The 13,228-nt window shown below is 58.8% G+C and overlaps 2 protein-coding genes across 13 annotated transcripts in view; both read left to right on the forward strand.

Annotated features, from left to right (window-relative positions):
- PRDM16 (PR/SET domain 16) overlaps positions 1–842 on the forward strand; it is a 292,797-nt gene extending 291,955 nt beyond the window's left edge. For all 12 annotated transcript variants that reach the window (XM_082687643.1, XM_082687642.1, XM_082687638.1 and 9 more), the window contains one exon: positions 117–842. In XM_082687643.1, the coding sequence (XP_082543769.1) occupies positions 117–251 (135 nt within the window). In that variant the 3' untranslated portion in view covers positions 252–842. The remainder of the gene's footprint in view (positions 1–116) is intronic.
- Positions 1–13,228, forward strand: part of ARHGEF16 (Rho guanine nucleotide exchange factor 16) — a 203,003-nt gene that overhangs the window by 165,361 nt on the left and 24,414 nt on the right. The gene's annotated exons all lie outside the window — the stretch shown is intronic.

The raw sequence follows: 13,228 nt of genomic DNA on the forward strand, positions 1-13,228 counted from the left end.
CAGTGGGGGGCCAGGAAGGGCCAGCCTAGGATCTCAGAACCCCAGCTCACCTGTCTGTCGTGTGTGTGTGTGTGTGTGTGTGTGTGTGTGTGTGTGTGTGTCTTCTCCCCGGCCAGGCGTATGCAATGATGCTGTCCCTTTCCGAGGACGCTCCTCTCCACGCCTCCTCCCAGAGCCCTCTGGATGCTTGGTTGAACATCACAGGAGCCACGCCGGAGTCTGGAGCCTTTAACCCCATCAACCACCTCTGACGGGCCCAGGAGGGCCCGGGGTCAGAGTCCAGGAAGGGCGACCTCAGGGCCCCATCGTCCCCACAGACATCCCAGCTGTGGACAATGGAGAAGGGAGCCTCGGGGAGCAGCGTGGCCTGGGCCAGAGAGAACCCCTCCCCGTCACCTGCGTCGACCAGTCCTCAGTGTCCGTCCCCCCTACACACACCATGGCTCAGCTCTAACTTTTCCAATGAAAACTCAGAACCCAGGAGTCCCTGAGCCGTCCTGGAGGCCCACCGTCCAAGAATTGGTCTTAAGAACAGCGTTCCGGAAGGGTACAGCGCAAGGCCAGCCCGGCAGTGGCCTCGCAGGACCGACCCGTGGGTGAGGGCAGGGTTTGAACCCCAGACCGAACGAAGACAGCAGCCCTGAGGGCGCCCGCGCGGTGTCTCAGGAAGGACCAGACAGACGCGGATGCGCTCTTCAAAGGGAGATCGCCCAGACGATTTTTTTATAATGAGAATTACAGGAGTAACCTTTTGGTAATCTTATTGACGACAGAGTCTATTTAAGCATGTGGTTTTAAAAATAGACAGTATTTTTAAAAAAAAAAAAAAAAAAAGATCGAAAGATGACTTGCAAATTGTTTTTTAAAAGTAATTTTGCATTGCTTTGAAATCTCCGCTTCTTTGCAAACCTGAACCTGCCCAGAAACTGTACTGTGTCCGGGCGTGTTCTTTATACTGTCGGTAACGGGGTCGTTTTGTGTCCCTGACCATATTTGTAAAGCCAACGGGATCCTGGGTGTCCCCGCACAGAACGGTGGGGCCTGGGGCCCCCGCCTGTGAGCAGTTTCAAACTGTCCGGTGGACTTCTTAGACACGGTGTCCTGGGCTGGCCCAAGGCTGTGAGAGAGGCCTGTCGCCCGTGTCCCACGTGTGCGGCATGGGATTCGTGCTTGTGGCCCCCGCCAAGACCCCCCAATTTTATGGGGGAGATGTGAGAGCGCTGACTCGGGTCCCCCGAGCAGAGATGGCCCGGGCCCCCGATGCTTCTCCCAGCAGGGTCCGCACATGAGCCACACCCCTGCGGCCCACCACGGCCGCTCTAGGTCTCCAGCCCCCACCCCCCACCCCCGTCAGACGGACAAGGGGAAGGAAGCGGGTGTCCCCCTCCAACCCGTGGCCTCCGTGGCGTGTGCACTGCGGCTCCCCTGCCCCAGGCTGCCAGGCTGTCTGCCTGTGTGAGACCCCGGCTCAGGGACACGAGGGCCACCTCCACTCCTTGGCGGGCCAGACCAGCTCCAGACCGCAGGGCCCGGCCAGACGGCACCTGCTCGGGCCGGGTCTGACTCTCCGTGCGGATGGGCTTTAAATTATTCCCATAGGGGCCAATTTCAAACCATAATTTTTTTTTCCCTGATGGAATTCACCTTAATCTGTATATAACTTGTAATTTTTTCTAATTCATTTCTTTTCTTATTTTATTTCTTCCTTAACAGTATTTTGGCATTAGACATTCTTATTGTGAAGAAATGATGTTAATATAAGTATCTAGTGAGGGACCAAAACCGTGTATAAGGTCGTGTGTCGTGTGATCGAGAACCAGGGAGTGGGGAGGTTTTTACTGTGCCAAATACCCCCGCGCCCCCAACGGATCCTGCTGCCCGTTTCCAGACAATCACGTGTTTTTGTTGAATTAGAGTTTCAGTTACGTTCACATTTAAGACAAGTGTTCTATTTATTTCTTTTATTGTTTGGAAGGAAAAACAAGGAGTGTCCCAACAGGAGGAGAAAAAGGTCGTCCAAGTTGCCCTTAAAAAAGAATGTAGATGCAGGCGGTAGGGGTGCGGGGCGCGGGGCAGCGGGGCCCAGGCTGGGTCGGCGCGCGAGCCCTGGGCGCTGGCCCCGGGGGCGGCCGCCGGGTCGGAGCCTCTGTGTGCCCGGCCCGGCCGCCCCAGGCCCGCGACAGTCGTGTGCTTCCGCACTGGGGGGCCTGCGGGGAGGGTCCCTGAGGCCGCCGCACGGCCTCAGGCCCCCGGGGAAGGGGTCCACCTGCTCCCGGCCCACAGGAGGCGGCGAGACCGCGCCCGCAGGCCGGCAGGGTGCCCTGCGCGAGGAAGGGCGGACGAGCCCCGGGGCCGCGGCTTGGAAAACACACCTGCCCCCCCACATGCATCACCTCTGCCTGGCTCGCCAGCGCGGTGTGGGAGTTCCACGACCCCTCCCTCCAGGTGGGACCCCTTTGCAGAGTCAACCTCAGATACCAATGCCCATTTCTGTAAACCCAAATTATATTTCTTCTGCTAAAGAATAAGGCGTGTGCTTTTTTTTGCGATTTGACGGTCTCTGCCTGAAATAGGAACTCTGGTCGGGTGGAGACCCGAGTGTCTGTTCTCCGCGGTCCCAGATCCGAGACGTGGCCGTGGCCACCCCCTCTGGTCTGCTCCGCAGGCTCCGGCCATCCGTCACAGGCGGCCAGCCGTGGCCGCATCCTCTCTGTCCCTGCTTCCCAGAGCCCCACCTGCTCGTCTCCAGCCCTTGATCCTGTCCTCCCGGAAGCGACGGGGGTCAGCCCCATTTCTGCTAAACGTTCAGCCCCTCGGGCCCCCCAGCACCGGCAGACTTGGGGAGGTCTGTCCTTGGACCCCTGACAAAGGGAGCACTTCGTCCCACCCTGCTGCCTCTCCCTGCCCCCGACGACAGTGAGCCGCCCTCCCTACCCTTCTCTGTCCCGGGGCTTCTGCACCAGCCTGGACCGTGGGGGGCAGGGGGCTGGGCGGCCAGAATTCTGAGAATTCTGGAGCTCGGCTGCAGCAGGGCGACAGCCTGGCTGACCCCTGTGTGCGTGGGTGGTGGCCAGGGTCAGACCTGTCAACTGGGGGCCCCCCTGGGCCAGGGTCCTTCCATCGGGTATCTACGGTATTCCTCCTTTGGACCTTTGACCTCCCCAAATGGAAACTCAAATGGAAGGCTCCCAGCTCCTTCCCCTGCCCCTCAGAGCCCGACCCCCGGCGGACTGACACCATCCCCCCTGCTGCTCTCTTTCCTGGGACAACTGGGTAGGACGCACGGAGCTGCCGACCCTCTGGCCAGCCAGACCCTCCGTGAGTGGGACCCAGAGATCCCCTGTTTTGAACCGAGGGGTGCGTGTTCCTCCAGCTGGCCTGGGACCCTGCATGTGGATCAGTGGACAGGCTGAGCCCACGTGACCTTCCTGTTGAAGCCCAGCACCTCCGTGGCCCAAGACTGACCCCAGAAACTCGCAGGCCCTCGGCCTCCCCTGTCCTAGCTGCTGCTTCACTGAGCGCCCGCCCGGACACACGTCACCGTCGGGAGCCTTGCAGCCTCAAAGCACTGGATTGTGGCCCCCAGGCCCCCTTCCCAGATCCCCTGCCCCTCAGCCCCGTCCCCCTGCCCACGAGACTGAGATCTACTGAGCTGTATTCACTGTGTTGTCCTGGGGGAGGGGCGAGGGCGCGGCACCACCCAGGAGAGCCGGGCACCTTGCGTCCCTCCCGGCTGGGTTCGCGAGGCCGCGGCCGCTCCCGGTCGGTGGAGGTCAGCCGGGTTTCAGAAGCCATGAACCTTCCCCGCAGCAGCGAGCGATACTGTGACGAGACATTCCTGCGTGACTGCAGGAGCGCCCTCTCCTGCTCGCGTTCCGGGCCGTTCCGTTCTTCCTTCCCGCCGATTCGGACGGAACGCCGCTTTTGGAAAAAACTAAATAAAAACAAAAGGCAGCTTGAGTTTTTCCAAATGTGCAATTCACTTGTGAGCAACGTGATTCCGGAGGTTTCTATCGGTGTGTCTTATATCGTGGACGCTCCCGCCGCGAGGGAGGCTGAGCCCCGTGGCGCCGCGCGTCACGCCAGGCGTCCCCCTGCCGGTGAGAGCCCGCGCCTGTGCGGCCGCGTCGCCCTCTTGCCAATGTTGCAGGACAGACTTGGTTCAGTTTGTTTTCATTGTTTGGGTTTGTTTTGGTTTTGTTTTTGTTTTTGTTTTAGAACTGTATAGTGTTGAAAAAGAAATCAAATGTAAATGTCAGGTTTTCATATAATGTTTAAAAAAAAAACCATTGAGAAGGAGGCCGGTGTATGTCCCACGTCCCCCCCCCCCAATTGTAAATTGCTTCTGTTCTAAGTAAACTGTGCATGACTCGTGTTTAGCGGTCATTATCGTGTCTGTTCGTGAGATTTTTATGAAAAGGAAAATTCATTAGAGGCACCTGTCAAATATGTGACTAGGGTCTATGCCCTCCAGACAAGGAGCTCGGAGCTGCTCGGGCAACAAGCGCGGCCTGGGAGCGACGTGGGCATCGCTGAAGGGAAGGAGCAGGGCGAGCTGCCCGGGGTAGGAGGTCACCCACGTGACTCCGCAGACTGCTTTGATCCCGTGATAAAGACAGACGTGCCTGTGCAGAGAAGCTCTGTAAGACAAAGCCTGGGGCAGCTGATTGGAGGCGAGCGCTGTAGGGTAGACTGTACACCAAATGTAACCTTTCCGATGCGACAGTGAGTTTATACATGAGATCGGTATGCAATAAATCTGTGTGCTTTTCTACGTCTCGCCCCCACTCCGAGCATCACTGAGGGAGAACAGAGGCCCCCCAGGGCCAAGGGAAGGGCCTGGGCTCGGAGCGCAGCCAGCGGCAAGGCTCAGCAGCGTGGGTCGAGGGTCCCCAGGGACAGGCTGTGAGACGTGCCTAGCCATCACCCCAAAATTGCCCCAGGCCAGGGACCCTTGCTGTCCACGTTGTCCAGATTAAACAAGCTCAGCGAAAGCCCACACGAGCCTGGACGGCTCCGCAGTGAGTGTGAGCCCCAGGCGCGCTCCCCTAAGTGCATCCGCCCCGCATGTCGGCCTCCAGGTGTGTCCTCCAGGTGGGCATTTTTTCAGGATGTTGCCTCCAGGTGCACCTGGGCCCAGAGCCGGCCCCCATGAACTCCTGCCAGGGACTTCTTTGTAGTGCAGGACCCCACCTTGCAAGGCCGATCCCGAATGCACCCCTTCGTAAGGGCGGACCCCCCCCCCCCGCTGGCCAGCCCTCCTCACCGCCCGCCCTCCACGCTGGCTGTGCCTACCGTCCTTGCACTGTCCCCAGCCAGGACCTGAGCCGCCTGTCAGGCAGCAGCCAGACACACAGACCCTGAGCAAATGCACGCTGGCCACGTTTACCCACTCGAGTGCGGGGGACGACCCTGAGTCCTGGGGACTTACCCCCCAGAGTCTTCCCTGCGGCCCCACTCCTTCCACCAGAGCACGGAGGCGAGGTGGCGGACTTGCACAAAGCGGGGTCTTTCTGACAGAACCCCCACCCTCACCAAGACGGAACGAGGCCCTCCCTGGGTGTGTGAGGCAGGAAGAAGATAGATTACGGTGTCCAGCAGAGAAACTGGGTGGCTATGCCTTCCTCCCCAAGCTGTATAGTGCCTGGTCCAGAGTCTCTCCGAAGACCACCTTTTCGACCCCCAGAACATGCAGGGGCCCCTGAGCCTCTGTTTCCTGGTCAGAAATCACCACCTACACTGAATTTAGGAATGTAGGTATGGAAAGTGCCAGGTCTTACCTCTCTGTCCCCAAGACCTGGCCTCAAGCACCTCAGCAGGTGGGTTACGCAAGCAGATGGATGGATGGATGGATGGACGGACGGACTGTGGGTGGGTGGACGGATGGACGGATGGACGGATGGGTGGATGGACGGACGGACTGTGGGTGGACGGACGGATGGATGGACGGACGGACTGTGGGTGGACGGACGGATGGATGGACGGACGGACTGTGGGTGGACGGACGGATGGATGGACGGACGGACTGTGGGTGGACGGACGGATGGACGGATGGCTTGCTATCAGGTCCCTCACTCCAGGCAAGTTTCCACACAGACTCTGGGAACTCCAGTGCCTCTGAGGGGCCTGAACCCGCTCCCATGGGGGTAATGGGGAGGCAGGGCCCGGGGGTCCCTGCAGCAGCAGTTCTGTAGCCACCAAAGGGAAGAAACAATTTCCCCAGTGAGGTGTTGGTTGGGGGAAGCGTTTAAATGTCTTCAAGTTGTTTTTCTCCCAGATGTGACTGGCGAAGCTTCGGTGATGTGTCACTGAGATCACGCCCCTGATGGTCAGAGGTAGGACACCCAGGGCTCCCGGCATTCGGGCAGCGTGAGAGGCTCCTCTCTGGGAAATACATTTCTGCTCTCAGAGGACAGATGATGTGAATCACGAATCTGATGAATGGCCTCGCTCCCAGGTCATTCCGCATGAAGGAGTGACGGGGTCCAGCCCCCCCACCCCCCACACATAGCCCTCCCTGGAGTCGCCCCCCAACAGAGGCTCCGTTGCTGGAGCTGCACTCCCTCCCACCCTCGTTCGGCCGGGCAGCTTTTCTCCTCCTTAGCCCCGAGGGAAGAGGGGAGTCTGCCGCCAGGGCGCTGTCTGATAATACCCCTATTGTCGGGGGACCCCAGAGCAAGGGGAGAACAGAGACGAACAGAACGCTGCCGACAAGGGAACCCTGTCTTTCTGGAGCCCAGCTCCTTGCATAAAGGACTGAGAAAAAGGCTCCGTTTTGGAAATGGGGGGGTGGAAATCAACTAGAGAAAAATGTGTCAATGAGGAATCTGTTTTCTGGGAAAAGAGATGCTTTTGAATCCCTCCTCAGATTCATTCTGGGCCAAGTGAGCCTCTCGGTTTTTTGCAGAGGAGCTATTTTGAGAATGGTTAACCTTATTTCTCGTGACAGCAAATGTCTTCCAAAAATCAAGACATGTCCTAATTTGGGGTCAAACGGCCAGACCTAAGGTGGCTTTCATGGGGCCAGAGGAGCCAGAGCAGGGGATGAGGGACTGCCTGTTCCGAGGCAGGTTGGCCAACTCCGCCAAGGGAAGTGCGTGCTTCCCATGTGCGCCCCACGTTCTGCGCGGGTCTTTCCCGATTCGAGAAAGGGAAGCGGAGTCTGCTGTAGGGTCCACAACAGAAGAGGTTGGATCTCCAAGGTCCCAGGAAGGGGAAGCCTGGGCACCAGCTGAGACCCCACCGAGGGCACTGGGGCCCACCCAAAACCCCGAGGGGGGGAGCCGTCCCATCCGTCCCGGATGGGGCTGGTGGTCCTCGGATTCCGGAACCTCCAACCAGGGGGTTCCAGGAAGCCCTTGAGCTGGCGAGAGCAGGCGGCATCTTCTAGACACAGTGAGCTGAAGACCAGCTGCCGCACAAGGACGTGTGCGTTCGCGCGGCTTCGCCACAACAGTCCCAAACCGGCAAGAACCGGACCGTCCAGCCACTGGGCAGTGGAAGCACCGAGCGTGGGCACAAAGGGTGGCCGCGCGCACAGCCCCGCGCAGGTGAAGGCCACTCCGGAGCTCGGGGCAGCGGGGAGTCCGCCACCGGCCCCTGATTTGGGGAGACTCACATGTAGGCAGGGCAGGGGGGAGCATCGTGGTGGAAAAAGGAAAGGTTCCAGGTGAGCCCGGTGGGGGGGGGCACCTGGGAGCCGGGGCGGTGAGGAGAACAGGCGTCCGCGTGACTGGTGCTGGGCTGCGTGGCGTCCTCGGCCGCTCCGGAGCTGGGGGCGGGAGCAAAACATAGAGAAGCGGCCGGTGATGGATCAAGTCCCACCATCCCGGGTTGTCGCTCGACTTTCCAGTTGGGCTCTCACAGACCGTGGGTCAGAGGTCAAAGTCCTATTCCCGGGTCTGGTCTGCGCGTGGCCCGGGGGTTCAGTCCCGGAAACAGGCTGGTGCGTCCGGCCACATCTGCAGGAAGGAGCTCGCCTTGCTACAGGTGGTCAATTAACTTCACTTTTGAAAACCATGTGTCCCGCCCACCCTGCCTTCAGGCCTGGGTCCATCAAGAAGCTCCAAGTCCATAGACCAGCCTCATGGTGCTTCTGCTCAGGCTGGCAAGGGCCGGTCCCATGCCATTCCGTGCACCCTGGAGGGGTGCACCCTCCACCGCACCCGGCTGGAGCAGAGGGGCCCCTGGCTCAGCGAGGGCCAGCTCGGGGGTTTGCAGCCTTGCTCAGCCACAGGCATCAGGGTGAGCCCATCCTTCACCCCTTAGGTGCCCAAGCCCCCCTCCCCAGACCACCCAGTGCAGAGCTTACGAGCGCAGACTCCCAGCAGAAAGCCTCCGCACAGAGTTTTAAAATGCCCAGAGCAGCCCTGCAGGCCACTTAGGACAGTGTCCGTGTGCAGGAAGAGAATAAAGACGCACCTGAGGGGGGGACTTGCCAGCCTCAGCGGAGATAGTTGGGGGGGAGGCTGGGGAGGGGTTCCCATCTCATCTACAATGACCCGTAGACACTTTTGGGTCATTTAAGGGCATCAGGTCATGTAGAAAAGAGATAAGGAGAGGAAAACAGCTCTTCTTCCTTTCCAAAAGGCGTGATTTTCTGGCTTTTCCTTGTCCTACTGCCTCAGCGAGGACCAACAGGGAACAGAAGCAGGAAGAGCAAACACCTCTGCCTTGGTCCAGAACCCGGGAGAACGCCGGCCATTTCTCACCACGGGGCGCGATGCCAGCGGCAGGTGCCTGTACCCAGATGACAACGTTTCCTACTGTCCCTGCAGGGCCCAGACCTTTATCAAGTACTGCGTGGGGTCCAATGTCTTATCTTGAATTTATGAGTGTCCATCTTTAGGTGACAATATACCACTTGGTGTAAACGATCTGGCCCTTGCAAAAGTGTAATTCTGTTCGCGCTCCCGTCTCTCCTGCTGCTCTTCCGCACGTGACGTGGGCTCCATAACGGGCCGGGGCTCCTCTTGCTTGAAAGAGCCTCAAGAACTTGTTTAAATACAAAGGAGAAGAAAGTCAGGTGTATTCCCATGTTCACAGTCTCCAGTGGGCTTCTGTGACTTGTGAAGACCCGAATTCACTTCCTCTATCATTTCCTCTTGGCCCAAAACACTTCCTTGGACGTGTCTTACACCGCAAACCTGTTGGTGTTGAATGCTCCCAACTTTCGTCATAAGATTTCTTGTTTTCACTTGCAGTATGATTTTCACCAGAAGTTTCTGGTTCTTCACCAGAACTGGACATCTTGATGGACGGATCTAACCCGTGAGTGAGGGCTTTCCGGCTCCGCGGGCTCGCGCGCTTCCCGACGAGCAGTCAGACCCGGAGATGCCGTGCTGGCCTTTCTTTGTCTTCACGCCGCTCTGAGGTCATTGAGCTCTTCAATCTGGGGGCTGTAGGTTTTCTCACACTGGGAACATTCTGGGCCATTACCTTGTTAAACAAATGTTCCCCTCACCCGCTTGGGGCCACATCTTATTAGACTGTATGGTATCAGCCTCAAATCAGTAGAGTTCTTACTTTTTCCAGGCGTTGCTCTCTCCGTGCTTCGTTTTGGCTAACTCCTATCATCCTGCCTTCAAGTTCAAGGGTCTTCTCTTCTCTAGCATCTAACCTGCTGCTAATTCCAGCTAATACTTTTTTTTTCATTTTGTATGTCATATATTTTTATGTTTAGAATTTTCATTTGATTCAGTACCATACGCTCTCTTTTGATGATATTCACCATGCATTTCTGTTTTGATTTTGCGCACAGCTTCCTTTCACTCCTTGGCTACAGTTTGTCCCGGTTTTAATCGCCTTCCCTGCTCATTCTGTCATCATGTCACTTTGGGTTCTGTGTCTATTGACTGCTTTTTCCCTTCGTTACAGGGGACATGCTCTGGCTTCTTCACATGTCCTGTCATATTTTATCGGGTGCTGGAGGTTATAAATGCTAACCTGTTGTGATCATAGATTCTTGTTTTTAAGAACATTGAGTTTTGTGCCAATGGGGTTAAGGGGTGGTGGAGATCATCCTAGCCTCTGCAAGTCTTGCTGCAAAGCTCATCAGGCAGGCACAGAGCAACCTTCACCTTATGCTTTGGTGTGAGCTTAGCCCCTCACCTGAGACACTGCCTTTGGTCCCCATCAAATACCCTGGGTGACCGCCAGGTCCCTTCATTCTGAGTGCCTGGCATTTAAGTGTCCCTGGGCCTGCATGGACACTGGGAGCTGATCACCCTGGTGGCTGCACCTTGCTTCGCTCCCTGAGACCTCACACTGCACATGCACAGAGTAGCATTTCCGAGGGTCTCTGGAGCTCCAGCTCTGCACTGCTGCCCACAGACCCCCATCCCCCCTGCCTTCCTGAACCCTACATCTGCCCTCCCAACTCAGTGAGACCACCATGCTTCACCCCTTGAAAAAAAGTCAGGCAGCCATGGGGCTCTCCTGATTTGCCTCTTTCGCCCGAGAGCCAATGTCCCCCCTCCCCTTGTCCAACATCTGAAAATAGACACTTCTTGCACTTTCTGTTCCGTTTTCTCCTTGATGATGGTGGGAGCTGCCTCATCACAGCCTAAATGTCTGTGATGTTTTAAATTCTCAACTGAAGTCAAATACACACATTTTGTTTTAGCTCCCGACTTCTTTGGAAACCTGAAGTAATCCCTGATTACGACACTGGGGCCAGGGCTCTGGAGTCAGACAGGCCTGGGCTCTTTCCTCACGAGCAAGGTAACAGTGGGTAAGCCTTTACCTCTCGGTTATGCGGGGATGATGACACACACACCTTGGGGAATTTCGGTTAGAATTCAGTAAGAATCCAATAAAATTATGCACACAGTAGGTGCTTAATAGAAAGTAATGACCATCTGCTCTTTAAGGTGCAAGGAGTGACCGTGTGCCCCCTGGGCTGAACTGCTCAGCAAGGGCCACGCTGGTGGGCCAGAGAAGCAGCCAAGCTCCTCCCCGGCAACCCGGGCCCTGCACCGCCCCCGCACCCATCTGTGGACCCCTCCCGCCCTGGCCTGCACTTGCCCAGCACAGAGGAGCCTCTGTCCTCAGGCCCACTCACAGCCACAGCATCATCCGAGACCAAAGAGACCTTTCCCAGATGCCCGCCGGCTGGATGAGGCACCCGTGGGACCCTGCAGTGAGTGAGAGGTCAGCCCAGTGCCAGGCCCTGAGAAGAAAGGAGGCGGTTGTGCCCCTTCCCTCCACCCAGCACATTCCCTGCGGCCCCCAGGGAAGGAGGGGAGCGGGCAACGGGCCCTGTCCATGCAGCCCTGGAAAGGGAGAGGGACACACCCTGCAGCCTCGTCCTCAGCCCTGGACACCAGCATGTTCCAGACAGCAGGCGTCCTAGAGGACTGCTGGCCCCAGGGCACGCTCTCTCCAGGCTGCGGTCCAGGAGAGGGCCGGAGAAGCAGCCAGAAGTGTCTTCCAGAAGTGTCCGGAAGACTCCGCGCAGGCCGAGCCGGTGCACAGGATCCCCTCCAGCCACGGGCAAGGGCTCCTGCGGATGGCGGGCACTCACTTCTCAGAGCAAGTGCTAGACAGCTATGGCGTGGGCGGGTCACAGCCTCCCCCTGCTGGGGACGCTGCATGCGAAGGGACCCTCATTTCCCATGCGCCAAGCACGCAGCTGGCCCCATCTTACCCCGTAAGGTGAATGTGGCTGTGTAGGCTCCAGTCCCGGGACCCTGGCTCTAGGAGCTAAGCCAGCCTGCAGCCTCTGGCCATGGCCCAGGTCTGGGGTCCAGGGATAGCACAGTGGTGTCACCCCAAGGTTCTTGAGGTCCGGGGCGGGGGAACAGGGGCCACAGCAGCCACTCTTGCCTGCCTCTGCCTTTCGGTTCTCAAGGCCAGAAATCTCCTCGGGCTGGGAGGGGGGCTCTGGGGGACGCAGGACGAGCCCTGGCCGGCTACGCAGGTGGATGTCTTCTTGGTGGCCCCCAGCCCCCTCCAGGCCCTCCGCATGGAGCTCCGTGAGACCCGGCATGCCGGTCACCATTCTGCAAGTCACCCCCAGCCCCCTCATGAGCGTGTGTCCCCGAGGAAGCAGCGGACTCGGCAGAGGGCAGAGGAGGTCTGAGGGACAATGAGAAGGGACAGGGCCGCTGTGTAGGCTCCCTGGGCAGCTTCAACCCACAGAACAGGATCGTGGTGTGTCCGGAGGCTGGACGTCTGAGAGCAGGGTGGCCGCAGGGTCACGAGCGGCTGGAGCGCAGGGTCCTGGCTGGTCTCTTGCAGCCTCTGGTGCTGCTGGTCGACCTCGCGTCCCTTGGCGGTCACTCCACATCACCCCAGCCTCCGCCTCTGTGGTCACTTGGCCTTCTGGTTCTAAATCTCCCTCTTTTTATAAGGACCCTGGCCACGGGATTTAGGGCCCGGCCCAACCCAGTAGAACCTTGTCTTCCTTACATCCACACAGACCTTATTTCCAAATACGAGCACATCACAGGTGCTGGGGCTAGGATTATATTTGCAGGGACGGGGGGGGGGGGGGTGCTCCGTGCAAACCCTGTGAAGGGGAGCCCTCTCTCTCCGCCAGGGTCAGGGCCAGCCCAGAGGCCCAAAGCAGAGAAGGAGGGCCACCGTCTCTGTCCTAACCTGGTCCCACACACTCAGGGTCTCAGCCACAGGGTGCAGAGAGTTCAGAGACTCACCCCTGCCGGCAGCCCTGGGGTCCTGCTCGCCACCGCCTGTGACCCCGGGGGGGCCGTTTCCTCCCAGGCAGCTCTGCGCCAGCTCCATGGTCAACATCAACGCCCCCCAACACTGAGAGCTGGGACAGCAGGGTCTGAGACGCCGAGCCACTCGCTCTGGGTCCCCCAGCTCCGATCAGATGCTGAGCCAGCTCCACTCAGGGAGACGCCCCCCCAGAACCCCCCAGTTTGGCGGCAGAGTCAGTCTCAGGGTGCTGGAGGGGTCAAACGGGCGCCGGCCGACCAGGGCCGGAAGGAGTGGGGAGGGGACCAACCCTGCAGTGACCAGACAGAGTTCTGAAAGCGGGTTTTATAGGAAAGCACTGAGTGGGGGTCGGGCACCAACCAAGCTTGCTCTCTGCAAGGGTGTCCTGTCCCGCTGCTCCCCCCCACCCCCAACCCGGGCTGGGCCTTGTGGGTGCAGAACCCAGGATGGCCTCTGGAGGGCAGCAGCTCCCCACCTTTTGCAGGAGCCGCCCAGAGGCTCTCCTACACCGTGGGGAGTCCAGGGCCCAGGCCTCTGCCTACCGGCT

The sequence above is a fragment of the Mustela nivalis genome, assembly GCF_964662115.1.
Source record: "Mustela nivalis genome assembly, chromosome: 10".
Classification (NCBI taxonomy): domain Eukaryota; kingdom Metazoa; phylum Chordata; class Mammalia; order Carnivora; family Mustelidae; genus Mustela; species Mustela nivalis.